We start from the raw sequence: 27,137 nt of genomic DNA, 5'->3' as shown, positions 1-27,137 counted from the left end.
ATGACAGATTGGGTAAGAGCTGCATCTCCTCCTTCTGGAAGGCTCATTTATTTCGAATGTACAGGAGAATGTTTGTTGTGTCTCCTGGACACGCTGCTGTCCCTCACTGCCTCGCTGGGTGAGTTGCACAAGCATTTCAACACCAGGGCTCTGAAATCCACATTTAAGTGTGCACAGCCCAGCTGATTTTTGCTCAGCACTTCTGGATCCCAGACCTGGGAATGCCAGACTCGGAGAGGCCAAGGAGTGAAAGGTGTGAGTGAGGGACAGGGATTGCAGGTCCCTGCACTGCCCTGCACATGAGCACAGGGACTTTCTGGGTCTGCTCATTTGTGCAAAGTGTGAGGGAAACTTTGCACTTCCCATCGGGAAAAATGGTGGCAGAGGAACTGCCTGCAGTGCCCACCATACCTGCTGGAGTGAGGGAGATTAAATTCCAGTGTTGTGGCTCAAAATAAGAGTCTGACTGAACTTCATGAGGGCTTTTCTTGATGCAGTCAGGGAAGTTTTGGGCTGTCTCATTTTTGCCCAGACTAAAGCCTCATTTTGTGGAATGCATTAGGATCTGCTTTTGCTGGGGCATTCTCCTGTTTCCACACTCAGCAGGGAAAGTGCCTGTGAGCTCTTCTCAGCTCCCAGAGCTGCCAGGAGAAGGTTTTGCTCCTCCTGGAGCTGCCAGGATGCTCCTTGCCCAGGTGACCTCAGGATGGCTGGAGAGGGCAGGAGCAGCTGGGGCTGCACAGCTCCCTGCCCTGGCACAATGGGCTGGGGGAAGGAAATGCTGCTCTGGTTTGTATCCTCAGCCCCTTGGCTGCAAACCAAAGTGCCAGAACTCTGAGCAGGACAGGCACTCGGAGCCAGCCAGGGACAGCAGGATGCAGGGGACAGGAACTGGGGACAATGGGAATGGCCACAGGCTGGCCCCTGCCTTGCACTGGCACTGCTCCTGGTGCTTTAGGAGGTGACTTGGACCAGGCAAAGCAGGCAGACACCTTGGGACAACATCTCCTTTCTCCCTCTTGTTTTAATAATGGCCACAACTGGATAATCATGTTCCTGCAAGTGGAAGTTTGAGGATTCTGGCTGTAGAGAAAGAAATTTCCCAGCTATTGGAACCTAGTGAGGCCTGAGGCCAGCCCAGGATGGCAGTGCTGGCAGTGCAGGATTCACACCATGCTCATGGCAGTCTCTTTTCACTATTTTTAATGCCTGATTTATTCTTCAAATCACATTGCCTTTACTGATCTTCAGCCATCCCTTCTGCATATCGGGGGCAGGTACCCCCAGTGTCCCATTTAGGATCAAATCCTGCTCACTTTGGGCACCCAAACCCCCCCTCCCTGGGATCATGAAACTGATCTGGACATCATTCCATGGAGGCCAGTCCTACAAATCCTGGCTCAAAGACTTCTCCTGGAAACCTTGTGTGATTGAGAGTGACCAGAACCCAGAACACAAACCCTTAACATGAGCAGCTTCCCCATTCTAGGCTTGGTCCCAGATGTGAGGCTCTTCCCTTGCACTGGGCAGCTCCCAGTGAAACTCTGGGTTAATTGCGTGCCAGGCTTGGTGCTGGTTAAGCTCAGCTTTATTGTGTACCAAAGGAAGTGCAGAGCAAACAGGGAGGAGAGATTATCTATAAAATTCATAACTGGGTGGTTTACAGCCCCTGGTTCCTCCCTCACAGTATATCCCTGCCCATGGCAGGGGAATTGGAGTTAAATGTTCCTAAAGGTCCCTTCCAACCCAACCCTTTCTAAGGTAATATTTGGGTTAAGTTGTATAAATACCACAACTGACAATTTCTTGGGGTTCCACTCATGTTGGACCTGGCAGGTGAATACCTCACACTCCCCTACAAGGAGCAAATGAAAAGTGATGCCTTTGGGGAAGGAAAAAATAGCTGATATCAGAAAATTCCCTCTTTGTGATACAGAACTTTTACTGCTGGGTGCCAGAAGTGCCCTCTTCAGCACCCAGACTCTCCAAATAACTCCTACAAGCCACCTTGGCAACCCTGTAGGGTTTTCAAAATCCATTTCTGAGCACAACTTCATCCCCTGTAACTTCATTTTAATGTGATTCCATTTCCTCCAAGGTCATTTTAGCATTTGAATTACACTTGCAAGCAGACTCTGCACCTTGGAATTGCAATGGCAAATGCAGAGTCCAGCCAGAAAAGAAGGTGAAGAATTCCCAGTTAAATTTCCACCACCTTCATTTATTTTTATTTTTTGTCCATACCAACTGCAGAATAAAAAAGGCTATTAATTTCCTAAGAAATTAATATGTCTTATTTTTAATATTTAGAGCAAATATCTCTCTGATAGTCATTTTTCATTGTCTTTTTCCACAGAACTGCAAATGCAAGATTAATAGGAGGACTCAGGGAATTTTATTTCATAAATTGATCTTGCAAAGGCAAAGCACTGTGGAAGTCCCATCTTTAAATCTGGCTTTATTATCCCTGTTTATATTTTATTGTAAAAATGCATAGACTAAAAATATCAAATACTTTGCTCAAGCTGTTCAGGCAGAACAGATGCCTTGTCAGGCAGAGTCCAGATGCAGAGGAACCTGCACATCACTGTGCCTTTCCCACCAGTCTAGAATTAATCCCATTAATCCACATGAAAATGTGAAAACTGAAGAGGAAAGAAGTATAAAAGAGGAAATATTCAGCTGGGGAAATATTCAGCTAAAGAGCTCCTGGATCTTTTGATTAGAGTTCAGCTAAGAGACAGCAGGTTTAACAAAATCTGGATTCCAACACACAATTCCTTTGGATTGTACACATTTAATTTACTTCTGACTGCACGACTCTGATCATCCCTTTCCTTTCATTTATTCTGGTTCGAGCTGAACTGGGAAGGAATTCTGTGAGTCTGCATTCTTTCCAAAAGGGCCTCCCTGTGCCAGAGGACCCCAGTTGGAATTGTGAGCAGCTTTGAATTTGTGTCTCTGCACAAATGTTCAGGGTGCTGCTCGTGGGTCAGGGCTCGTGGGTCGGGTTCTGTGCCATGGGCACGAACAGAAGGAAAGCCAGCAGCCAAAGTTCACCAAGAGGGATCTCATTCATCAGTCCCTGATATCATCCTGCAATCAATGGAGACCCAAATCCATATTTTAAGGTCTAGAACCCAAAGCTTGTCCTTGTTACAGGACCCACCTCCTTCTCTCTGCTGAGATTTTCATTTATTACAGCAGGAAGAAGACAGATCTCCCTTGCCAGCAAGCAGATGTTCACCAAGGAGGTTTTGCTAACTGATCAATTGCAAAATCCCTCACTGCAATCCTTTAGAAAATCAGATGCCCTCTGTCCTTCCTCCCACTCCAGATTAGTTGCCAAAACTTACATACAAAATTATTACTGTAATGTTTTATAGTCACTGGGAAAAAAATATCCATTTGGTCTTACAGGATGATGTGAAATGAATCTGTGGCCTCAAAAGAAAAAAAAAAAAAAAAGTCTATTAAAAGTAGCTCTTTTTCCTCCCTCCTCCCTCTCCCAGGCCCCTTTTACTCCCCTCCCCCAACAATAAAGGATGTTTTGGAACAGCCTTTTCAGGAAACATTTCCACAGCAAAATGCAGCATCATTTATAATATTTAAAGCTACATTTTTGTTGAGATGGCTTGGCAGGCTTTGCTTGCAAATCTGGCAGGATATGGCCAGCTGAGAGTTAGCAGTAACAAACCGAGGATATGCTGACACAACAGAATGCTTTAATCATCCTTGCAGCAAGCAGGACAAGATCTGCTCCGGCCCTGCCAGCTCTTCCCAGTGTGAGAACCAATGGTGCTGCGTGCTCCTCCTTCCCTCCCCTGCCTCTGGAGACTTCACTTCTCCCTTGCTGTCTCCACTGAACTAAAAAAACCTCGTTGGGTAACAGCATATAACATAATGAGCAATGGATATTCCTCTTGGCCAAGGCTGTTATGAAAATGCTCCCCGTTTCCAGCACAATAAGGAAGCTTAATAATTAAAAAGAAAGCCCTTAACCAGTTTGTGTCTCAATAGAAGGGCTATTTTCACTAGCAGCTAAAGCTCTGCTTTGGCTTTACCCTTTCCTAGAGCAGGGCTGAGAGCCACGTTCAGTTAGCAAAATCCTAATTAGGAACTGGTCCCATCCGAGCTGGGAACTGATCTCAGCCATTCGCAGAAATCTATCGGAGAGAATTCATTTCACATTTAAAAGAAGTCCTGAAGCATTTGACCCCAAAAATCTGAGAGTTACTGCCTTGACTAATGCTTGCCCAGAGCAAGACTTGCCCAGAGAATTCCTGCTACACCATCTAGCCAAGCTACAGACTTGCAATACTTCAATATTCACCACATTAAGCAATAAAGAGTCTGCGAATTGAACAAACCTTTCCTATTTTGGGAGCATATAAATGTATAGGTGCTGTTTGCTGGCTGTGGTACACTAAAACCTTGCAGACATCCAGTCCATGGGGCTCTTACAAAGAAAGAAAGGTGAAATCCTGTAAGACCCTGCCCACACACGTATCTAACACGGTTAAATTGCATCCAAAGCTGTGGAATCATTCCCTCCTTTCCTCCTCTCTTGGGTCAGTCGTTGTCTCCTGGGTGTTTGCTCCAAGCCAGTGAAGATGTGCTGCCTAATCTCCTCTCCATACCCTGCGTATCCAAACGAAAATCCACAAGTTCAGGAGTTGTTTTTCCTACACCCATCGTTTCCAGGGCTGGGCAGTGCTGAGAAGAATGGAAGCACATTTCTTGTATCTGTGCAGATGGATACACCCCTGTGCAGCTGATTTTTAATCACTGGTTTCAGACAAGGCACTTAGAATGGGATTTAGGATGAGACACAGAATTTTTTCCAGTCCTTGAATGAGAACCTGAAATTTTGGACAGGTGACGACTGAGCTGCTGACCCAGGAGGTTTTTGCTGGGGTTGTTCCCCCTCAGTTTTGTTTTTCCCCTCCTATAAATCTCTAGCTGCAGCTTTGTACTGCTTGTGTTTACAAAGTTGATGTCACATCCATTTAAGGGATATTACCTCTTATTTAAAAGGAAAAAGGTCCCATTAAAACGTACTCAACCTCACTCTAGAGTTTACAGCTGCAAATCAAATATAAAATCCTGATCCCTCAGGGCTTATCTGTACCCACAGTGTCTGGGACCTGGGGTGTGTCAGCTGAGGGCAGGGGCTCAGTCACACAGGGTGGGACAGCAGCTCTTGGGAAGCCCACTTCCCATTTCCCATTATTTCCCATTATTTATCATTATTTCCCATTATTTCCCATTATTTCCCATTATTTCCCATTATTTCCCATCATTTCCCATTTCCCCTTTCCCAGTGTTTTGGGGTGCTGAGGGCTGGCTGTGTTGGAGAAGGTTCTGCTAGGGAGTGCTGAGGGCTGGTGAGTTCCTGCACCAGGGGGACAAATGGGTTTTCCTCACTGCTGTGATTGAAATGGTCTGGGCTGCCTTTGCCACGACAATGGGGATGCTGGAAATGCTTTTGTCTCCTCTCAATGTTCATTCCAGGCCCTCACAGCAACATTTTCTGGAGACATGGTCGCCAATGTTGTCTGAAGAAGGTAATTTTTCCTGTTGGTCACCTTTGAGCTCCTACAAGGAATGTTCTGATGCCTGGCAGAGTGAGGGGAAGGGGCTGGGTGTGTGCAGGGACATCAAATGACTTTCTCTGGACTCAATTTACCTCCAGCTTTTCCTCAGAAAAAGCAGATCAGTGTGGAATACAAGACAGAATATCAGCCCAGAAGTTTCAAAGCCCGTGGGACTCTCCAGGATCCCACATCATCCCTGCTGATGATGCAGTGCACACATGACTGAGGAACAGCACACCACCAGCAAAATCAAGCTCCTCAAAAGCAGGCATGTACCAGCTGACTGCTTCTATTCTTGAGCTCTTAAATGTTTTTAGTAGCACTGAAGATCAAAACCCAAATTGTTCATTTATGGCGTAGCCCATTCTACCCAAAACTCCAGAGAGTCTGAAAGTATTACAACCTACTGATGAACTCCCATTAGCAAGTTTTTGTTTTTAATAAATAAAGTCCCATAGAAACAGAAAGTATTTACAATTAGATCAAAATTCTGAATATAATTCACAAGAGAAAATGCTATTTTTTGAGAAAATGTTTTCATATCCTCATAACAGTCATTTGTTCTAAATTAGTACATAGCAATTGTCCATTAAATGAACATTTTTCCCTTAAGACCTATTCTCGTAGAAAAGTATTTCAGACAAAACTTCTTAACCATGATGTAACCGCTTAGAATCAGAACATGTCAGTGATTAGTAACTCACAATAAAATTAACACTTTGCATGGCTTGAGGAAAACATGGTGAATAATAGCAATATGTGAGAGAAGACAGGGTGTATATTTTATTAGAGCAGCTGATACAGTTGAAAGAAAAGTAGAGACTTTTGGGCATTCAGTGCCTTCATCCTCATGAAGGATTACACCCATTCCTGCAAAACTCTGATTGTGATTGCAGTGCCACCCTCAAAATACAGGGATTTTTGGACTGAGTGGCTCAGACACCGTCACTGCTGAATGGACAGTTTCAGAAATATTGCCCTTTGCAGGAGTGGGATGAAGCTCTTTGGTTAGTGTGCTCTTGGGTTACACAGACCTTTTTGCAGTACTTTAACAAAGTACTGAACTCAATTTCCCTGTCAGAGCACCTCTGCCACTTATTTTCAAATAATTTTGAATATTACTTCTGTAAGGACATGCCCTAGAATTCCTTTTCGTTTGAAATTCCTCCTGGATTTCCATTTCGAGGGAAGCCAGTGGGAAATTGGATTGTTTAAGAAATGCAGGCTCAGACTGATGGCTCTTGCTGGGTGTTGCTGTTACAGGAATTCAGTGTTGGAGCTGGGGTCCATCCCAGTGCCAGCTCATCTCTGCTCCATCCTCCACGGGAGGGGTGAGCTCTGCACAATTCTCCCACTGAGGGATGCAAGGCAACACTTCCAATGAACAGTGGGAAACAACTTAAAGCAGAGAGAGTATTTTCCTTTGCACTGTAACAGCCACAGAAGTGTGGGTGTAATTCCTGCTCGGCTGGAGCCACCTGGAAGGTGCAGCAGCCCTGCAGTGCTGAGCATGAGCTGCAATGCTGGGTTTGCTCCAGGGCCACCCTTCCTGAGCTACCTGAAATGACCTCACTGCAGACCTGGCAGGATCAAAGCTGTTCTCTGCAGCCTCAGTGACTTCATCTCAGTGCAATTCCACCTGTGGGCTCTACACCTGCAGGCTGAATGATCCAATTCCCCAAACTTCCTGCTGGGAATAACACTCACTACCGACCTCAGGCCCAGAGGTTACCTGAAATAAGCACTAGGAAACGTTTCCAGCTGTGGAAGGCATGAGCTGAAGGATTAATTTTAATATTTACTTCTCTCAGCTTCTTTATTGCATAATTTGCATTGGCTTAAGAGTTTCAAGGTCTACATCAGGATCAAAGCCAATTTCTTCTCCCTGAAGATCCTACTCACACCTACATCACCTCCTTGTCCACTTAGGAATCACCCTCCCCTCGTCTCAGTTTAAGGCACATTTTTTGCTGCATAAATAAAATATAGACATGGGGAGGAAACCAAGGATATTGGGGACCTCTCCTGATTTTGATATTTAAGTTACAAATAGTGGCTTTTTTCCCCCAGTATTCCCTCTTCTGGGCCACATTCACAAACGATCAGACGTGGGCACATGAAATCTCTCACCTCAGTACCAAGAACACCCCAAAATGACACTGTTAGGAAATTTATTTTCTGTTAAATTTGTTCACTCTGCTGTGCCCTGCTCCCTGTGGAACTCTTAGATGACATTAAAGGGCAACACATGCACGAAAACCAGTGACCTCAACAGCAGGAACATCTCCCAGCATCCTTGGATGCACATCTAGAGCTCAAGTGGAATTCAGGGTGCTGGGTTTCCATCCCAGCTTTATCTTTACACAAGAATTAACCCAAACCTTGCTTTGGTTTAGGAGTTAATTTGTCACCTTGCAATTTTCCATGATCTTTTGACTGTTGTTCACTGGCAGTTTATCAAAAAATTGGGGAAGAGGTTTGTACCAACCCATTCCAGCTGAGCTCTGGCTGCTGTGGGCTGGGAATTGGAGAAGCTGCTGCTCCACCTGCCTCAAACCTGCACGAGCAGAGGAATCAAAAGGACTCTGTGCATGTTCCTTCCATAATTAGCTCTTGAAATGGCATCTCATTTTTCACTTTGCCCACAAATGAGTGGTCTGATTTTTCCTTACCCCGAGCCCCCTTTACAGAGCTCTGTCAGTGTCAAATCTTATTATGGAAGGCACGAATATTTTCAGACCTGACACTTCTCCCTTTGGCCTCTGAAACTCTCCTGGGAACTTACACTAATCTGTGACTGAATTTTACTTTGCTGCTGCCTTGGGAGCACAAAATCAAAATTCAATACTTCAAACATTCCCCTGGAAATGTTCAAGGAGAAAGGTTTTTATTTAGCTGAAAATTTAACTGCATGCTCGAGTGAAGCATCGATCATACTTGGACAAGCAATTTTAAGAAATAACATAGTTAAAAAATTAATTCTGAAAATACTGCCAACAATTTCATGATATAGATACTTTTAATATTAAAAGTAAATTGTAAATGTGTCTTTATAAACAATATGCATAAAATAGATCTACTATACTAAGCTCTCTCTTTTTAAATGCTGTTTCACAGTAATTTCTTAGGTACGCGAAGTTTTTCCCTCCAAGAAATAGTGCAATCTGAAGAACATACATGGTGTCAGGGGGTGAAGAACTGCTCTGCTCATTAATACAAGTCCTTGTAGATCTCTTGTAGCAGGGGGTGGAGGCTCATGTCCGTCTCGGTTTTCTTGATGACCTGCAGGAGCTGCACGTGCTCCGTGACGATCTGCCTCAGGTCCGTCATTTTCTGCAGCAGCTTTGCAAACAGCTGCGAGGACTCGGGGTGGTTCAGCTTCAGCTGCAGCTCCAGGGCTTGCAAAAGGTTGTCCTGGATGTCCTCAATGGGCTTCACGTTCAACAACCCCGGGCGGTCTGCGGGAAAAAGGCTCGTGAGCTGATGGGCATCCTAACACGGCTTTTGTGCATTAATTCCTTACACGTTCCTTTGGAATTACAGATGGCACTGCCTGGCAGCTCTCTGACCATCAGCTGCTCTGTGAGATTTCACTGGCATTCGCTCAAAGAGGTTTTAGGACTAGACTTGTGTAGGAGCTGCTGGTCTGGACGGTCGGGACTGAGAGATCTCTAAAGCCAGGCTTTGGAGCTTGTGCTTTATTGCAAAGGGCCCTGCTTGGAGCTGCCAGCCACAGCTCAGAGCAGGCTGTGAGAGCAGGAGGGCAAGAGGAAAAGGAGTAAAGACAGGGCAGGGGGGGAGAGGGAAGAGGGGTGAGGGCAGTAAGAGGTGGGAGCGTAAGAGAGGTGAGAGAAGAGAGTAAAGAGAGGTTAGAGAGTAAAGTAAGAGAGGTTAGAGAAGTTAGAGAAGTAAGCAAGGTAAGAGAGCGAGGTTCCTGTTACAATACAATCAATCTTCTTCTGTGTTGAATATTCTAATTTTCACTAACCAAGCTAATACAAGATACAAATCCTATAGCATTTACATACAGCCTATAAGAATCACTGCATTACCATACTGTGATACACTTCAAACTTTAAAAACCACTCTTTGGACCCTCTTTACCAAGCTAGCAGGGTCTTCTCTGACCCTTGGACCTGTCTGCAGGCAGAGGGAATTGTTCAGTCAAGAGGGGATTACTTTCAGCTGGCCATGCTATTGTTTTCTAGTTGTTCAGTAACTGAGGTTTGGTATCTCAAAAATGCCTTTCATTTCAACCTCGCTTATAGTTTCCATTTTCTCAAAATCTTTTGCCAGGCAATCATATTTATAACGTTTTCCTGTTTCATCTTCCCCAGCAGTCTTGGAAACTTTTCCCCCGGGGAAAAAAGGGGTTGTGAGTTTACGAGCGTCACAGCATCAACCCCGTGCATTGATTTCTCACACATTTCCTGGCAAATGAAGCCTTTACAGATGGCATTTCCTGAGAGCTCTTTGACCATCAGGGAGTTTGTAAGGTTTCACTGGGATTTGCTCAGAGGGGTTTTAGAACTAGTTTTATACTCTAGAACTAAATTTATACTCCACTACAGTGGATTTTCCACAGTAAACTGGAAGTGTGTGTGGGGAAAAAAGAGTGAGATATCTCTATCAGGTAATTCACTTCTGGAAAACCAACTCTGATTAAATAACAATAACAATAATAATAGTGATTATATATAATAATAATAATAATAATAATAATAATAATAATAATAATAATATACTCTGATGGATTTGCACATAGCTGCTGCTGCTAAAAATATTTCTGCTAAGGTGGATGTGAACCCATCAAAATTAAAAAAAAAAGAGACATAAACTCAACTTCTACAGTTTACTTGATTGTCCAGCACTGAAAGTTAATGAAATGTTGAATGTCTAAGTTTGTTAAATCCTCAGTGGAAGTGACCACCATGGATTTGTTACTGCTAAAATACTTAATACTGGATAACACATCCCAAATATCATAATACAGCATGAAAAGAATCAATAATTTAAATAAAATTTGCTGTGTAGCTATGAAATTGATTTCATAGGTTGATCAATAAAAAGCAGTGCCTACTGCAAATCTTAAATCACTTCCCCGAGGCAATAATTCAATTTCAGCAAGGACAGGAGGTTGATCTCTATTAAAAATGTGAAAAATAAGCTGTTATTTCCTGTGATCTTTGTAACCTTTTTGAGCACTGAGTTCTCCTAACTCAGCTCGACTCGTGCTGCACACTGGCAAAAAGGCTGAGAGAAAACAAAGCTCTTTATAAATACATCGTGGCTTTACTTCATGGGGAGAAAAAAAACTGCAGTGTAAACTAAAAGGCAAAGCTGGCAGGAAAACAAATGAGTACACAGCCAGGAAAACGAAGGGCACTGATCAGGAAAGGATACTCAGCTCCCCAAGAGGTGAGGTTTAGGCAGAGTTTTTCAAAGAGAGGAATATAAGTAATTTTGAATGTGAACCTGGATATTTGTTTGTCAGTGTGCTCGTTTGCAAACATTTTTATTTATCCCATTCAACTGATAACCCCATAAAATCTAGTTCAGAAAGTCTGGGAGTAAATATAACAAAAGGTTCATTTTTATGAATTTCATTTGGCAATTATTTTTGAACAGTTTTTTAAAGATACCTAAAGAATGTTTGATAAATATTCGATATTTATTTTTCGATTACCTGAATGCATTGCATGGGCTGCAGAATCGAGCTGACATCTTTCTGAGACTTGCCAAATTTCAGCCCTTCAAAGCTGGTGATAACCTGGGGTTGGGATAGCTTTAAATTCTCCTTGTGTGCTGCAGCTGAACTGTGAGCTAGCTGGGCATGACTCAGTGTGCAGGGACAGAAAAAATCAGAGAGCACAAAGACGTGGCCTCGATTTCCTCTGAGATTCATCTCTGCTTGCCCCCTGCTCCTTTGGGGTGGGAATTTCTTGGGGTGTGAGTTTTTCAGGAGCGAATCCCAATTCAAATATTGTGCTTCAGAGCCCAGGAGGAAACTCCACTGGGTCTGGAATTTATCAGGAGCCCCCTAAATTGAAGTTCAGTGAGACTGCAGTGGCTAAAATCCTGCCACCCTTTGAAAAAACCCAGTCTGATGATTTTCTAATGACCCAGTGGAACCAGAGGCAGAAAAGATGACTCTGACAAAAGCCTAGGAGATCATCAGATGCTATTTTTAAATAAGCCAATTCAAGTGGAAGGAAAATTCCCATTGAAGGCAAGAGAGATTTTTCATGAATGAGAACTTCAGGATACAGGCAGTGTTTTTTGGGTGTTGACAGTTTGCTATACTTTCTCAGTAAAAACTTCTTACAGAGGAAAATGCTGCTTCTGTTCCAAGAAGCTTATCTAAATCAGGAAAAAACGGAAGTAAGAGGCAAAAGCTTAAACATCCAGCTATTATGGTATATTTCACGCTGTTAAAATGCTCTTAAATATACATGACCCATTTGGTTTTGTACCAAAAGGTGAGTTCTGTGCAGTAAGGAGCTGCAGAGGGATGTGCCTTGCAGGAAAAAGGAAAATGCCAGGAAAGCACCACAGTTCCCTGTTATTTATTACGTTTCTTTATCCACATTTTCTTTATGTTTTCATTCATTGTCCTACAGCTGCTTCAATTGGTTTGAAAACTCTGCAAGAAACTGTTCTAAGTCAGAAAATGTTCACAGTGACTGGGAAAAGCCAATAACCCCAAAGTTCTGAGTGGCAGCAGCACCAGTCTGTGTAAATTGGTATTCTGTACTGTCTCAGGGGAAAATATTTATTTACTGGATGCCTCTTTCATGTCCCTAACAATAACTGCAATCTTTTTTACCTGTTCTTCACACATGAAATTGCCTATCTGTCTTTACATTTCATTATCTTCGAATGAATGTTTTTTGCATTTAAATGCAGATTCTAAAATCTCAGCACAAAAAGCCAGGCAAAGATCAGGCTGAGTGAACACATGTGTTCTTTCTTTGCTCTTTTGCTGAGGCAGATGTGACTCAGCAGTTTGGGGTTTGTCTTCTGAGACCGTCACATGGATTGTTGTCACCAGGACTTTGGTTCAATGCTTCCAGGGATGATCTGCAGTTCTTGCTCTGATTACAAAGCATTTCTTTGTTCTGACAAAGTGCAGGATTTGTGTGGCAGTGAAATAGGAACTACTTCTTGGTAATAGTCAGTGATAAAACTTCAAATGTGACTGATCTGAGGATGCAGCAACAAGATTGAATACAGTGTTTACACCACGAGCAGGGACTTGTGGCTTAAAATTGAGGGGAAAAAAACACACAGAAAACAGAGAAAGTGACTTTAGAAATACCTCTGGATTTAAATACCAGTTTGACTGCATATGGACTGACAGAGTGTGGGTCTTTACAGGGACACTGCCCCAAACACTGCTGCATCCAAACACTGCTGCATCCAAACATTCCTGTATCCAAACATTCCTGTATCCAAACATTCCTGCATCCAAACATTCCTGCATCCAACCACTGCTGCATCCAAACATTCCTGCATCCAAACATTCCTGCATCCAAACATTCCTGTATCCAAACATTCCTGTACCCAAACATTCCTGTATCCAACCACTGCAAAAATTCGAGTCCATCCACGCTACAAAATTCCCTTTTGAGCTTTTTCTTTGTTTGACAACAGCCTGCTTGAGTGAGTTTGCTCAGTTCATAAATGTGAATTGTGCCAATAAGGCTTGGAGTGTTATCTTTCCTGCCCAAGCAGGAACTTGTTCTCCTGCAGCCTTCTTGTGACAGAGTTTATTTCCAGCTCAGGTGGATGTGATATTTTTAAAGATGCTTCAGTTATTTTTCCTGTACAGCAGAGCACTCACTACTGACTGAGGATGAGTCTCAGTGGCACAGAGGAAGAATATCTCCTAGAAAAAGCTTTCCAAATCTTATTTAACCAGAGTGTGTCTTCTAAAGTCACCACAACTGGAAGGGTGTTGTAACGAGGGTTTGGTGCTGCTAGTAATGGCCAAAAGCATCTCTGCTGTACAAACAAGGTGAAATCCTATGCTCACACACAGCCTCTCTGTCTGATCAGCGTTAAAATCAGAATACAAGACTTTGTTTGCCATTTGCTTTGTTTTACAGCACCAACAGTAGAGCAGCTGTCCAGAAATGAGTTCAGAGAAACATTTGGAATAGCTGAGGCAGAGAGAGGCTGCACTGAGCAGCTCAGAACAGGAAAACCAACTGTGGGAGTGGGAGGATTTTCCATCTGTTGCTATTACAGTTAATTTGTCAGCTCCCTATTGCTGTGATTTGGGCTTTTTGCCTTTTTAGATAACATGCAAAAGCAGCTGTTTGGTTATCAAAAGGCTGAAGAGTTTTATGGGATTTGTGGCAAATTCCAAACACTTCCCAACAAAAAGCTTTCTCCGTGGGATGTTCCAGCTGGAATTATCTTTCCCTTCCCCTTCTCCTCTTCTGTTAGAGCTGCACAAGAGCCAGCAGAATTAGCATAATTTCACTGGGTAATAGCAGATTCACTGGCATTTAGGGCCCCTGGCTGGGATCCTTTTGGGTTTCACCAATGGTTTTCTGTTAGAGATGTTTGTACACAGAATTCTGTGAAGGGATTTAAGCGTTGCAGGATTCCTGCAGCAAGGCAAGTCCTCGAGGTGCTGTGGTTTTGAAATCCTGTTCTCAGTGAAATCATCCTGCTATATTCAAATAGTTCTTACAGAAATGCAGTTTTGCAAGGGTGTATCTCTTAGAGAAACATCTGAGACAGATGAGAAATAGATTCAGTTTTATATCACACAAGGTATTTTAGTCCCACAGAATACATCCAGTTTAATAAATATCATATCTGCCTGTAAATTCCATGATAAAAGCTTTCTAAAAGCTTTCTTTAATTGGCAACAAAGCTTAATTGTTTCAAAACATAAACTCTTTTTTTCCCAGCAGCTATCACTCCTTTTGGAAAAAGAAAGTAGATCTGAAAAAAGATAGGGAGGTCTTTGTTATCAAGAAATTAAAGGATCTTCCTAGAAATGATTTGGATTTATATGGATTTATATGGATTTTTATGGATTTATATGTCTCTAGAGATTTGTTTCAGAGTTTTGCTACAGTTACTTGATTCACGTTCATTAGTTCTTTACAGGTCTCTGTTTAAAAATTATTCTGGAAAAAAAAGAGACATGCTGAGAAATCTGGTTCAAGTTTATTATTGTATGTGAATAATTGTCCTGCAATCTAAAATGTGAGATTGGTTACATCATTCCTATTTCCTATGGTGGAAACCAAACACTGCTGAGGACAGGGCTTTGCAGAATACAAGCTCCCTTTTTGCAGCTAGGAGTGAATTTTCAGAGGCCTTTTTCTCATCTGTCACATTTCATTATACTAAACCCCACAAAATATTGGCATGTTTTGAGTAGTGCCCTGATAGACTTGTACCATTTCTCCTCTCCCATCAAAACCAACCAAAAATACACCAGCAAGGTGTTTTCCTTCCTGAATGAATGCAGAAACCTCAGGGATCATGGTGCCTGAGGTTTGCACAAGGAAATTTCGGGGAGGAATTCTTGTTGGAAGTAGAATTAACTGGATAAATTGTATTGTGACCCCTTATTTTTCCTGAATGAAACACGGAGCCAGGAGGAACTGGAGGTGATTTTAAATGCAGTTATATCTAAGAGTGCCCTCCCAGCAGCAGGGCTGCTTTTAGGACAATAGCACGAGGTTGTGTTTGATTGCTGCAATGTAATTTAATAACAAAATCCTCACTGTTGCTCTGCAGAGGAGCCGAATCCAGAGCACTCAGCACATTCCTGCCATGGATATGTGCAGCTCCATTTGGGCCAAAATACACACACATCAGTAGGGCAAGATTTTATTTGTGCAACATCACTGCCTTGGGAGTGCTGGCCGAAGTAACAGAGCTGGATGTGCCTGGGATATCTCTGAAGGCTCTGAGTGAAATAAATCCTGGTAGGCATCAGGAATTCACAAAGCAGAGCTGTGACATCACCTCAGGAGCAGAGAACACATGTCTGGCTGCAGAAAAGCTGAAAGTCAGTGGTTTTTCAGTGAAGTGTTGGATGTGGGCAGTCTGATACCCGGGATTTCAGGTTCATGCTTTGCTCAAAGTGTGATGTATGAAGATAAAGCAGAGCAGCTGAGGAAAGCTGAAGAAACACACAATGTCTGGGGGTTTTTTTTTGAGGAGACCATAATTCTCCTGAGAAATGCATTTCCTCTTCCTTTTAAAGGCAAAGAAAACCTTGCACAAATGGAAGAGCAATGAAAAGCACCAGAACCCTGTAAGCCCAATATCACCTATCCTTTGGAATTGTTCTGGAGTCAAAACTATTTGTGGTCAATTAGCAAACCACACAATCTAATTGCAGGTTTAAAAAAAAAAACATCTCATGCAGAATTGTAGCTCCTGCTGGTGAAATTCCACCCTTCCTGTTTTCCAAAAGATAGCCCTGATTTGGTTTTCTGCCTAAATGAACTGATGACTCAGCAGCCATTTCCAGCTCCATCACTAATATCGGGGCATTTCCATTTTCAGTTTCTGTCTCAAACCGAACAAAGGGCAAACAACAACAAGAAATTTGGAAGCGACTGAAAAAGCTCTGTGTGAATGCACTCACTCCCAGCCTGCAGTGCTGAGCACTTTGCTGAAGGTAGGAGTTAAGAGCATCAATTCTATCCTCTAAAATCCCACATAAATAAGAGAGCACTTACCTCCACTTAGGATAATGACAGCTATAAATATTGCCAGGTCACTGTCATCTAATTCCAGTGCATTGAACTTCACAGCAAACTCAAACTTGGGCTCCATAAAGTCACAAAAAGGTTTCCTCAGGCTCTTCAGGAACTCCCGTGTCATGAACCCCTGTCCATCGGATATAAGAACCCCGTCCTTGTTCATCAGCGAGGCCAGCAGGGTGTAGATGATCTCGTGGACCCCGTACTTGAGCAGAGTCACTTGGTCGTTGAGGTCGAGGCTGACGAATCCCGGGATGTTCTTGGCGAACTCGGTGATCTCCTGCACGGCCTCCACGGAGCGGAACTGGCAGCGCTGGAAGATGCGGATGGCCACCTCCTTGTTCTCCTCCTGCAGGGGGGACACGTGCTTGCACTTGATCTGGTCCTCCCCCATCATTAAAGAGTTCATGTCATAAATAACGAAGGGCTGCAAACAGAAGGAAATTCCATTTACTGCCAAATGGCCTTGCCAGGAGCTGAGGAGCCCAAAGAGAGCTCAGGAGCAACCCCTCACACATCTCTGAGGAACCTATCAAGGGTTCCCAAATACTTGAATTGTCCTGAGAAATCTATCCAGGGTTCCCAAATAAATTGTCCTAAACCTAATAAGGGTTCACAAATAGTTAAATTGTCCTGAGGAACCTATCAAGGGTTCCCCAAAGAATTAAATTGTCTTGAAGAACCTTACAAGGATTCCCAAATAAATTGTCCTGAGGAACCTATCAAGGGTTCCCAAATAAATCGTCCCAAACCTATCAAGGGTTCCCCAAAGAGTTAAATTGTCTTGAGGAACCTTACAAGGATTCTCAAATAAATTGTCCTGAATCTATCAAGGGTTCCCCAAATACTTAAATTGTCATAAACGTATCAAGGGTTCCCCAAATAGTCACATTGTCCTGAGAAATGTATCAAGGGTTCCCAAATAAATTGTCCCAAACCTATCAAGGGGTCCCAAATAGTTAAATTGTCCTGAGGAACCTATCAAGGGTTCCCCAAAGAGTTAAATTGTCCTGAGGAACCTTACAAGGATTCCCCCAAAAAATTGTCCTGAATCTATCAAGGGTTCCCCAAATACTTAAATTGTCCTAAACCTATCAAGGGTTCCCAAATAAATTGTCCTAAACCTATCAAGGGTTCCCCAAATAGTTACATTGTCTTGAAGAACCTTACAAGGATTCCCCCAAAAATTGTCCTGAATCTATCAAGGGTTCCTCAAATAGTTCAATTGTCCTGAGAAATCTATCAAGGGTTCCCAAATAAATTGTCCTAAACCTATCAAGGTTTCCCCAAATACTTAAATTGTCCCAAACCTATCAAGGGTTCCCCAAATAGTTAAATTGTCCTAAACCTATAAAAACAAATGTCCTCACAATGTTAAAGTGATTTACAGAAAGGCCAAGTAAAGTGAGGGAAGGAACACTTTTAAAGTATGCAGGAGTTTTGCCTTTTCCTCTGTTTGTTTGCTTTTTGTTTTATAAAATGTTCTGCAATTCCAGAATTCAGAGCTTGGAATGTTTACCAAAAGGTTAAAATGATATTACTTTTTCCTGAATTATAACAACTTCTATAAAAGATAATCTAATGAGTGTAAAGGAACCTTCTATTTTCTTTTTCTTTTTTTTTTTTCTTTTTTTAGGTAGAAAGAGAATATTCCCATTTTGCTTCCTTTATTTACTTTCATGCTCCTTTCATGTTCTATCCTAGGAAAGACTGCAAGTAATATCAACTTTATGGTACTGATTATCTGATAAATGGAACCTTTTGCTGTTAACTCCTTTAAAAATAACAATGTTAGGACGTATTTAAACCCACTCAACTTGTCTTTGGGAAAGAAAAAACAAATACCATGCAACAAACCACGATTCAGAACACAAGAATGAAATAAACTCAACTGGAACAAATCAATTTTGAAAGCAGCTTAGAAAAAGTAGTGCCAGAATACTTGCTTTAGGATCTGGAAACAATCTGTTCCAGAATATGCAAAAGAAGCTCCTGGGTTTAAAGAAGTGGTTATGTGAGGATTTCTCAAATTCATTTGAAGAATCTTTCCCTCAGAGGATTAATGAATGAATATTTCATTGTTGCACTGAACAAATCCCACTGATGTGAATATGTTTGTTAACATACTTGATTAATTAATTAAAATACAAGGGATTATAATCCAATAATTGGACTAAAGAAATACTTTTTAAAATTGAAGGTCATTAATGACTGCAGATTCTAATGCCTCATAGGAATGCTCCTTCTCATGGTTTTATATTTACAGCTCCAGACCATGACATTCCAGGAGGGACAGTGTGAGGGATTAAATTATTTTCCCACTTGCACTGAGGATTTCAGTGTGAAACTGAAACAACAAACACACGGCACTGAGAAAAGCCAGGAGGAGAAGGAATTTTTCAGGTAATGACATTTTTGGCAGCAGCAAAACCATTAAATATGCATCTGCACATATGGATATGCACACATGTGGAATAGTGGAGTAACAAGACTGCAGAAGATGCTTTTAAAATGCGTATTTTGGTTCTAGGAGGAAATTTCTTTCTGTTCTTTCTAGTGGGAGCACCAAGTACAAAAAAAATTCATTTTTAGTCCATGTCCACACACTTTAGAAAGCCTGTATTACACCATGGCCTATTCATGATAGATGAAAATCAAGAAAGAGTTCAAAATAACCAAATATTTTTAAAATATAAAGATTCAGATGAACCTGAAAGCAGAATCTTCTGTCAAATGAGCTCTGTATATCCCAGGAGATGATGAATAACTCATTCTAGTTTTGATGCACTCACTTGTGTATCCAAATGTTTTAAATTAATTCAGATTATACAGCAACTAAAAAATAACATGAATTTAAACTATGCCTGTAGTAAACACGTAACATAGTAAACATTGATGCTCCAGAGCACCAAATCCATTGATAAAAAGATCAAAATTGTAACCAGCAAATACTGAGTGTCACTTTTGCAGTGGTATTTTCAAAAAAGGCTTGAAAATTGGCAGCAGTGAAAAGCTGGATGCTGTCTACTGGTTTATTGCTGTTTCTCATGTGCCAAAATTTTAAAACTTCCAAGAAAAAAGGAGAATTAATTGATGTAATTATACATTTACTGGGTGAGAATTATAGTGGTGGAACTTCCAGACATGAGCAGGTTGCACATCAGTTTCTGCAGAACAAATAAACTTAGCTAATTCAAACTTTATGTATTTCATGCTGAAAAGTTACTCACATTGTAAGTGCCCACCACATCTAAAGCTTTTATGTGAGGGGTACACCCAGTTTCTGGACAACATTAAAATTCTTATTTTAATTGCCTTTAAGGAAAGGAAGAAATACCTTTTTATGGAGCCTGAAATACCTCTGTGTTCTTTGCTGTCTTTGAAATTATAAAGGAAAATAATATATAGTCTCTGTTGTAATCCTGACAATAAAATTTCTGCCAATGATTCTAGAAAATACATCAAGCTAAGAATAAGTTTTGGAAAGCTATATTGTTCTTTAGGTATTAAAATACGGTTACCAAAATGGTCAGATATTATTTCTCCTCCTCTCACTGATACAGAAGTTTTTTATGCATTGCAAATGAAGTTTGCAAGGCAACCCACAAACCCACTTAAAAGCTCCTTACTTTTCTAAGGTTTTCCTGTCCATTCTCCTCACATTCCCACTGCACCAGCACAGGGCAGCGATGTGACCTGAGCTAACCCAGAGAAAAGCAGGAATTCATCAGAGCATCGTCACAACGAGCAGCACCCCAGGCCAGCCTGTGCCTGGAGTCATTCGCCACTTAGGAAAAGGAATATTCCTCAGGGAGCAGCGATTCCTGACAGCTCGAGAGGCACGTTAAACAGATAGTGTGGGAGATAACCTCTGGGCAAGGAGAAGGAAAACGGGAAGAGACGAGCAGGGAATACACAAAGGTTAAGGTGACCTTCAAATTCTTGTCCCGGTTTCAAGTATTTTATTAGGTGAACTTGGAGTTTTTTCAAATAATGTTTACTTATTCTATCTAAAAACATTTCCTGTGTTTCAGACACAGCTTGAAACGTGTAACTGCCAACAGCAAAGTGAGGTTTTTTTCTTTTTAGGCTGGGTGTTCTGTATTTTGTTTTTTTAATTTTTTTTTAAGAGCTGCGTCGTCAACTTGGCAAATCATTTACGGGGGGGGGGGGAGGAAGAAGCAAAAAGAAGAGGGAACTGACTGATTTGTCTGTGGTCTTTCCTGTCAGGATGGCCCTGGCCTTGGCCTTGGTCAGAGGGAAGGATTTGATGTAGGAGTCGTACAGGTGCTTGGCCAGCGCCCGCAGGTCGGCGGACTCGGGGTTCAGCTGCTCGATGTCGCTGGAGATCTCTGCCAGCAGCTTCTCCTTCTCCGCCTGGGGCATCCTCCCGAACCTGATGGCTGAGGGACATCACAGCAGTTACAAAATGCACATTTCAGTGGCTGTCCTGCCACCCTTCTGCCCCCCAAAGAGCACGTCTGAATTCGGGTCACCGCTCGCTGCCTGAAGCTCCTGGTAAAGGGTCAGGCAGGCAAGGAAAGAGGGTTTGTACAGACACTGGGGCAAATCTGCCAGGGAAAGAGGGTTTGTACAGACACTGGGGCAAATCTGCCAGGGAAAGAGGGTTTGTACAGACACTGGGGCAAATCTGCCAGGGAAAGAGGGTTTGTACAGACACTGGGGCAAATCTGCCAGGGAAAGAGGGTTTGTACAGACACTGGGGCAAATCTGCCAGGGAAAGAGGGTTTGTACAGACACTGGGGCAAATCTGCCAGGGAAAGAGGGTTTGTACAGACACTGGGGCAAATCTGCCAGGGAAAGAGGGTTTGTACAGACACTGGGGCAAATCTGACAGGGAAAGAGGGTTTGTACAGACATTGGGGCAAATCTGACAGGGAAAGAGGGTTTGTACAGACATTGGGGCAAATCTGCTGCAGGGATCTAAAGAAATGGAAACAGAGAAAACCACCTCTGAGCCATTATAACACCTGCTTAGAAAGGCAAACCTGCTGGTGAAACCCCCTGGTTCTACATCCAACCTACATCAAATGCAAAGAATATTTCAGATATTCAAGTTCTGTTGGCCCAGGGTAGGAACCACCACTGAGCCTTGTATTGTTTTGAACAAATCACCACAAAGACCTGAGATTCTTCATTTGTTTAGAAACAAAACCCTCCCATGACTTGCAGGAACAAATTCCTAAATAGCTCAGCAGAATTTCAGCTAGAAAGTGTTAACATGAGAATTAAGGAATTGGGGAAGGTCATACAGGGAATAAAAAGCTGGAAAATGCTGAGTTGTTTGTGGTACCTCTATGTATGTGCATTATTGAAAAACCAGGAAATGGTTCTACCTCATCATAGGAGCTCCAAATTGCTCAAATCTCCTCTGCACCTCCTACTTACTTCTTATCCAAGACTATTTATTCATATGGGGACTGACTGGAGAATGTTTCCAATGAGCCATCAAAATCAAGACTGATTTATCACATGATATTTCAGTAAACAGAATTTATTTTGTTTTATGAAAACAAAACAGAACAAAAGAGCATCCAAACAAAAAAACGGAAGGAAGAAATCAAGGTTTTTGCATTTTGGCCCTAGGGGGAAATAGAAATATTATGAATATTTTTTCAGTGATTAGTGTGTTTCTTGGATAAAGGAAAAGTGCTGCTAAGATCATATAGAGATGATTTTACTGGGGATGTTTATTTTGGAAACAAGCAGCCACTTTTCTATGAGTTTGCTGCAATGTGTTGATAGGCAAACAGGACATTTTTTCCCAAGAATAAATAATTATGTCAGAACACATTCCCCCTCTCCATTTTTCCTGTATTATATTTATTGATCAGTTGCCTTATTTCATGGCTGTAGAAACAAAGTTGTTTATTTTTATGACTCAACTCCTCTTTCAGCAACCTCAGGCTGTGAATGACACGTGCTGGATAATTCTGAATTATTTGTGTGTCCTTTATATCAAATTATCCTGAACACCAGCAGGAAATGATTCTGTTGTGGGCCTGATCCTGGGAGCTGAGGTTTGCAAAAGCAGGTTCATAATCTGGAACCCACTGGCAGAAGACTCCATTCCATCAAAAGAAAAGGTGATCAGGACTCAAATGTACTTTAAATATAACATTTCATTATAAAGTATATTTTAAAGATAACAATTCATTAACTACAAGGAGGGCTGTGGATGAAGCATTCCTACCTTACAATTTCAGAGACACAGGATTTATTTTTTCATAGAATAAATTATTTTGAATATATTTCGAATATATTTTACTGATGAGGTATCAGATGCAGCAGATTCTGTTCAATGTTTATTAGCATTGCAGGCAAAATTTGGGGCAAAATCAATTTCGTGGGACTAGCCTGAGTCTCCTTTTGTAAAAATCCTTGTCACTGTCATTTTCAGGGGGCTGAGACAAAAATCAGAGAGAAGTCAGGCAGTGAGAGGTTTATGGGAGGAATTGGGAAAGGGGGAATTTTGGATGAGAGGAGGAGGAGGAGGGGCTGATGGTGATGCCACTTCCAAAGGTTAGGCTGGGAAAAGGAGAGCCTGGAGAGGGATCAGGAGGGCTGGGAAGGGCAGGGAGAAGCCTGGGAGAGCCCTGCAGAGCTGAGAGGGCTCAGTGGCAGCTGCTGTCCCAGAAATGCCAGGCTCTGCTGGGCTGGGCAGGAGCTGCAACCTGGGGCTCTCTCTGCTTCCTCCTTGCCCCTGCACTGACAGGATTCTGCAAATGTCAGGAGCAGAGGGCCAGGGGTGAGCACAGCCAGCCCCCCGGGCTGCACTCCATCCTTTGGCTTTCTGTGCAAGAACTGCAACATTGACACCCAGCTCAGCTTTCACTGCTTGGAGAAGGTAAATGTGACAAAGATGATAGCTGATAGACTGTTCTGTGGGCACTGCTCCTCTATTGTCTGGGTTATTTCTGGCCATAAAGGAGACCCCCAATAGCCCATCAATACAGTTTGTTACATTAGAAACCACGGTAAAGCCAGGCTGGATACCTGTCTGGTTTTGGTGGAGATGTGCCCAGATTGAGCAATCCCCTGCTCCCAGAAGTGATGATGAACACACTGCTATGTGTTCTTTCATTCCCTTTGCAGTAGCTGCATTAATACCAGCAGTACTTTCAGCAGAAGAGAACAAAATAAATGACATTTTAAAACTAAAACGTCTGCTCAGTGGCACTTCAGAACACAATCAGCACAACTCAGGGTTAAGCCCAGAGCAGCACTGTGGCTAGAGAAGGAAAGGAAAACAATATTCCAAGCATGAGAACACCACTGTCTTCTTTAACCTTTAGCCAAGTGGTATGGAGCATTTCTACGTGAAAAAATGTGGCTGTAGCTGCTGAGTGTCTCCTTGCAGCCCCCATTTTGTCCTGATCATTTTGCAATAATGCATCCACACAAGGACAGGCACAGACTGGACCCCTCAGGCACAAATAACCCACATTCTGCTTCAAAGCTTTTCAAATCCTCATAATTTCCCTCCCTGAGTGGCTGAAGTGTAATCTGGAGATGTAACATCAAAATCTGTCCCAGGGTCATTGGTGAAACCCCCTGGCTCCACCTCCAATCCACTTAAAATGCAAAAAAATTTTAAGATATTAAAGTTCTGTTGGGACTTTAATTCCAAGGGTAGGAACCTGGGTAGGAACACCTCCAGTGTTGTATTTCTTTATGCTTCTGGGTCCTCAGAGGTGAAATTCAGCTCTTTTAAAAAAATCTGTTTATAAACTATGAAGGAATGAGGGTGTTTTGTGCAAGGCAATGTAACCAGAGCGGGCAAAATAAAAAAGGCAAGTGTAGAAGGCAAAGTTTGAATAGAAACTCAGAGTCTTTGTTGGGAGAACTCCTGGTTGGAGCAGAGGAAAATGTTCCTTGGAGCCCTGGGGCAAATGGCTTGGCCCTTTTCCTGCCTCTCCCAACTCCTAGAACCTCATTGGTGCCAAAGCTTCTGCCTGGGCAGTGGCTGAAGAGGGAAAAACGCAGGTGAAATGTGAATTTTAAAGCTGTTCTAGATGCTGTGAGCCAGAGAGAATGGTCTGGGCCATCCCTTCCTGATGGAACTGCCCATGGATCCCATGGACACAACTGGGAGCTGTGCTGCCAGGCCAGGGCAGAATTTGGCATGCACCTTGAAAATAAGAATAAAAACCCCTCCTGAATTACTATAAAAATACCCACAGTAGCATTTCAAAATTAGATTATTTTTAAATGTTACTGTTGCATCCCAGGAATTTGAAAACCGTATTTTCTATTAGCAAAACATTTCCCAGACCAATTTACATTCAGTGCATGTATTAAAACTTTGCAAACCACAGCCCAGCTTTCCTCTTGGGGACAGCACACTCATTTTTTATATTGAAAATAATGAAAGTTCTAAAAAAACCACAGAGAAATTATTTTCCCAGTCATGTTTGCAATTCTTTACCCTTAGAATTACATAAGTCTCTATGTTATGACATTTAATTCCTGTTTTTACTCAGCTTTGCCAAGGCAAGGCAACAAAGAATCTTCATTATGTCCTTCTGCCCAAATATTCATAAGTATTTCCACATGAATTGCTCTGTTAATTTTAAATTTAAGAGAGATTTTCTTCTAGAGCAGTATTGTGATATTCTTCATGCCATTACTCATGGTAAAGAAGTCAGATGTGGGTGTCCTAGGAAGGAGGACAGGGATTTTTAAAACTGTGCAATTCAAACTGTACAAGTCATGAAAATGAATATTTTCATTTCAAATATGTTGTGTTTCAGTATGAGAAGTGCTAACTCAGTGATGCCAACAGGCCGTGGTGAGTGACCTTAAATTCAAGTTGCTGTTATTCACAAAGCCTCAGATCCTCTCACCCAGCTTTCATAATTAAGAATTTTGGCTCCCAGGAAAGGCATCTTGAGCTCCAGCAGGCAAAAGGGTCCAGTTAGAAAATAAGACAGTGAAGTGAAAAACAGCCATTTCACAAGGAATATATTCAGGAAGAAATAGCAATTACACAAGGAATAAATTCAGGAGGAGCTACCAATGAGCAGCAATGATGGAGAGTAAAACCAACTCATGTTCCATTATGTATTAAAGCAAGAAAAGCAAACCTCCACCTATCTGATTGTGATGTTAAAGCAATCTCAGATCACAGAGAGGTTCCTAAACTCAGGGAATTTCTCTGACATGTATTTCTAAACTGAGGATGTGGATATTCCAGCAGCACATCCAGCAGCTGTGCTGATGGTCCATGCTATTTTTCACATGAGCCACTGCTGGTGGAAGCTCCAGGGGCACTCACCATTGTGTGACATTCCAACAGCCAGGCATTTCTGAAACCTGCAGTACTGACATTTATTCCTGCTTTTCTTATGGATCCGGCAGTTCAGATCACACCTGTCGTAAATCAGCTTTAACCTGATTGTTCTTCGAAAAAAACCCTGCAGAAAACAGAGAAAAAAAAAACATGGGAAAGGATGCAGGAAACTGCCAGTGCCATCGTGGCCCTTCCCCAGCCACCCTGAGCTCCTGCCAGCCCAATCTAAGAGCACAACTCCAAAGGAAGCAAAGCCCCGTTTGTCCCACTGCTCATGGGACAATTGTTAGGAACCTAATACGACATTTTCAAAATTTAAAGTTCACTCCCAATGTAGAAAATTTGTTGTAAACTACAACAAACCAAAAATTCTGCCAACAGCAGTTCAGTTTCTAGTAAATGAAAATGGTTCTGGGTTATTTCTCTTTCTACAGTTTAAAGATGCTTTTATGGATCAGTCATAATTGATAAATAAAGTTTATCCAGAGTTATCACCCTTTCTTCCTTGTAAAATTATTTTTTCCTTATGGGGAATAATACTAAAAGCACAATGCCAACTTTTATTTATATAATCAACTGTAATTTAAGTAATGTACTTTGTACTTATTGCTTTATGTGTTCCTAATTCACGGCTAAGAATTTTATTTAAGCTCTGGATTGGTTCTTTCCTTTTATTTATTTCCTCAAGATACTGAAAATGGAGAAGATGGGGATTTCACATTAAACTCTAATGTTTCTCTTTGAACTCAAAGAATCATTAATAATTTAATTCTCTGACATTTCTTCTCTCATTCTTGAGGACTGAGGTTTTTACACCATTCATTTGTCCTTTACAGGTTATAAACACTAAATATCACTGATATAAAAAAAATCAGTGGGGTTTTAAAGCAGAAAGCACCTCGAGACCATCAGACTTCTCTGTAGCCACCTAAAATGCATAAAATGGGTAAAGAAACTCGAATTAATCAGAATAACAGAGCCTGAATTTTAATTGCTCAAAGTTTTGGAGTGGGGCACGAGTTTGCCCTTCCTGCGTTCTAGGAATTCAGATTTTTGGCACATGACATCTGAGACAGGAGGAATGAAATATGCTTGCACGATTGAAAGATGGGAAAAAAAGCACAAAAATTGAATAGATCAATACCATCAATAAGAAAAAAGGAAGCTAGGTTTTTAAAAGAAAAAATATATTTTTTTATAACTCCTGCTTAGTAAGCCATAAATTACACACGGGAAAATTGACGTAAACACCTAAAACCGCATTATTTATTTTTTTTTAAAGCAGCAAGGTGTGATTTTCCCAGGTGATGATTTAGGTGCAGAGGAGGTGAGGTTGGTGGCTCACTGTAGGAATCTCTGCCTTGGGATGGTCGGGACAAACTCAGGCGCTCTCTGTATTCTGGTGTTGAAGTTTGCAGTTTATTTCATAGGGCGTGGGACTACACTGCTGGGAACTGCAGCCACAGCTCAGAGCACGATGGAAAA

General features: G+C 41.9%; 1 protein-coding gene across 2 annotated transcripts in view; it reads right to left on the bottom strand.

Moving 5' to 3' along the window:
- Positions 1 to 8,467: 8,467 nt before the first annotated feature.
- The window catches only part of PPARG (peroxisome proliferator activated receptor gamma), a 52,893-nt gene continuing 34,223 nt past the window's right edge, over positions 8,468 to 27,137 (bottom strand). For both annotated transcript variants that reach the window (XM_014869773.2, XM_088171695.1), the window contains exons 4-7: positions 25,638 to 25,776; positions 20,543 to 20,742; positions 16,316 to 16,766; positions 8,468 to 9,055 (exon numbers count right to left, since the gene is read on the bottom strand). In XM_014869773.2, coding sequence (XP_014725259.1) covers positions 8,808 to 9,055; positions 16,316 to 16,766; positions 20,543 to 20,742; positions 25,638 to 25,776 — 1,038 coding nt within the window. In that variant the 3' untranslated portion in view covers positions 8,468 to 8,807. The remainder of the gene's footprint in view (positions 9,056 to 16,315; positions 16,767 to 20,542; positions 20,743 to 25,637; positions 25,777 to 27,137) is intronic.

The sequence above is a fragment of the Sturnus vulgaris genome, chromosome 11 (assembly GCF_052056855.1).
Source record: "Sturnus vulgaris isolate bStuVul1 chromosome 11, bStuVul1.hap1, whole genome shotgun sequence".
Taxonomy (NCBI): domain Eukaryota; kingdom Metazoa; phylum Chordata; class Aves; order Passeriformes; family Sturnidae; genus Sturnus; species Sturnus vulgaris.
The sequence above is the reverse complement of the archived record's forward strand: the minus strand, read 5'-3'. Positions and strand labels throughout refer to the sequence as shown.